This window comes from Myotis davidii, unplaced genomic scaffold (assembly GCF_000327345.1).
Source record: "Myotis davidii unplaced genomic scaffold, ASM32734v1 scaffold46, whole genome shotgun sequence".
Classification (NCBI taxonomy): domain Eukaryota; kingdom Metazoa; phylum Chordata; class Mammalia; order Chiroptera; family Vespertilionidae; genus Myotis; species Myotis davidii.
Window position 1 is genome coordinate 7,322,982 of NW_006383006.1, and position 2,131 is coordinate 7,325,112.

At 34.0% G+C, this 2,131-nt stretch overlaps 1 protein-coding gene across 1 annotated transcript in view; it reads right to left on the reverse strand.

The window, feature by feature from the left end:
* The window catches only part of FAM98B (family with sequence similarity 98 member B), a gene marked incomplete at its 3' end in the record, with an annotated part of 76,698 nt that overhangs the window by 6,824 nt on the left and 67,743 nt on the right, over positions 1-2,131 (reverse strand). Inside the window, exon 7 of the mRNA XM_015557611.1 lies at positions 241-408. Within this exon, the coding sequence (XP_015413097.1) occupies positions 241-408 (168 nt within the window). The remainder of the gene's footprint in view (positions 1-240; positions 409-2,131) is intronic.

A 2,131-nucleotide genomic window follows, 5' to 3' on the forward strand; every position in this document is an offset into this window, starting at 1 on the left:
GGGAGGAAGTCAACCAAAGATATTATGTATGTATATGCATAACCCATGGACACAGACAGTAATGGGGTGAAGGCCTGGGGAGGGGATGAGAGTGGGGAAGAGGGGGTCAATGGAGAGAAAAAGGGGGACATCTGTAATACTTTCAACAATATACATTTAAAAAAGTAAAATAAAATCTGTAAAAACATCAAATAAGGATATTATAGATTCATTCTCCACTGTACTAAAAGCAAAACCAACCTTATTAATGGCACATGCCGTCTTCTCCCGGCTAGAGCCACTACTTGTCCTAATGATCTTGGAAAGATCTTCACGAGCAGCAAGTAAATGTGCCAATGTAATGGTTGTTTTGGGTGACAAAGCATAACGCTTAGGCTGATAAATTCTTGCTATGTCATCTGTTTTCACCTAAATGACAAAAGTTAGGGGAAAAGGGGAATCAAAGAACATTTCAATGAAAGAGCAATAGCAATCATAAATATCTGATAATTTATATGTCTAATGAAAAAATGTAAACAGATGCTGAAAGAACACATAACTACCATGATCAACTCATTAAAAACTAACACACAAAGAAAAATACCTAAAAATACCAAAGCCACATACAGGACCTTTCAGACAAAAAACAGTAAATCTAATGAAAACTTGAAAAAATTGGAGAGAAATACCAATTTTCTGGATGAGGACACTGAATATTATGTGTTTTCCCAAAAATTAATAATAGATTTACTGAAATCCTGTTAGAATGGTTTTTGAAAGGATAAGGAAAAAAAGGAATCTAAAGATAATCCAGAAACTAAATATTTAATGACAAAAACAATTTTGAAAGAGTTCTATCAGATATTAATATGCAATATGAAATTATCATTGTCTTAACTGCTCACATTCATTGAGTACTTATTAAATGCCAGGATACTATTCACTTAATAGTCATTTAATTCTCAAAATAGAATGATTGTATTTATTGCCCCCTTTTGTATCTGGAAAAAATGAGGCTTACAAAGCTTAAACAACTTCCCCAAAATACAGAGAGAATCCCAGTTTTGCCCACTTACTAATAAAGATCTACTTGACCCCCAATATAGTATACTATCCTAACTCAGTCAAATTACATGAAACTTTGAAAGAAAAAAAAGAGATTAATGAAGCAAAATAGGCAACTGAAATTCAGAGTCCCATACATATATGAATGCAATAAATAATAATCAAAGAACAGTGAGAAAAGAAATGGATAATTCTAAAATGGTGCTGGAATAAACTGTTGGCTATTTATAAAAGTAGTAATAATAAGGTATACCATATTAAAATTCCAAATACATTGTTTAGTGTTTTATTTTAAATTGAAATAATATATTATAAAGTTTAAATTTCTATACATTAAAAAACATAAAACAAAATCAAGACAATGGGGAAAATATTTTCAACAAATAAAGCAACTAGCTAACTTCCTTAATATAAAAAAGCTCAATCAAAAAGAAAACAGGAAGATCCTAAGGGGGGAAAAAAAGACACAAATAGAACTTTCAAAAAAAGAGGAAAACTGAAATGACTAATATGCTTATGAAAAAAAGTTAAAAATTTCCCAACAATAAAAACATACAAATTAGGAGAAATTAGTCTTTTATAACAATCAAGTTAACAATAAAATTGGTAATATTCTAAATATTAAAGAGGCTAAATTGAAGACAAAATTTCATTTATCTTACTGGTAAGAGTTTAAATTCATACCAACTTTCTAATAAGCAATTTTGCTATGTGAATCAAGAGCATTTAGTGTAAATAACCTCTGACACAGTAACTTTCCATTTAGGAATCCACCATAAGAATATACTTTGAAATTTATAAATATATAATAAAAGCCTAATATGCAAATTGTTTGACCAGGAGTTCAACCGCTCACTATGATGTGCACTGACCACCAGGGGGCGGGGCAGAACATGGCGGGCATTGGTGACATGGCACTGGGAGCAGGTGGCAGTGGAGGAGCTGCCATCCTCGATGGGCCCTGATGAGAGTAGGACCATGGTGGGATGGTGGAGCAGGTGAGCGGGCGGCGCCAGGCCAAGGTGGGTGCAAGCAGGGGCCCGGGCACCCCACCAATCACCCCGCAGATGGTGACAGCAGCGGCGGC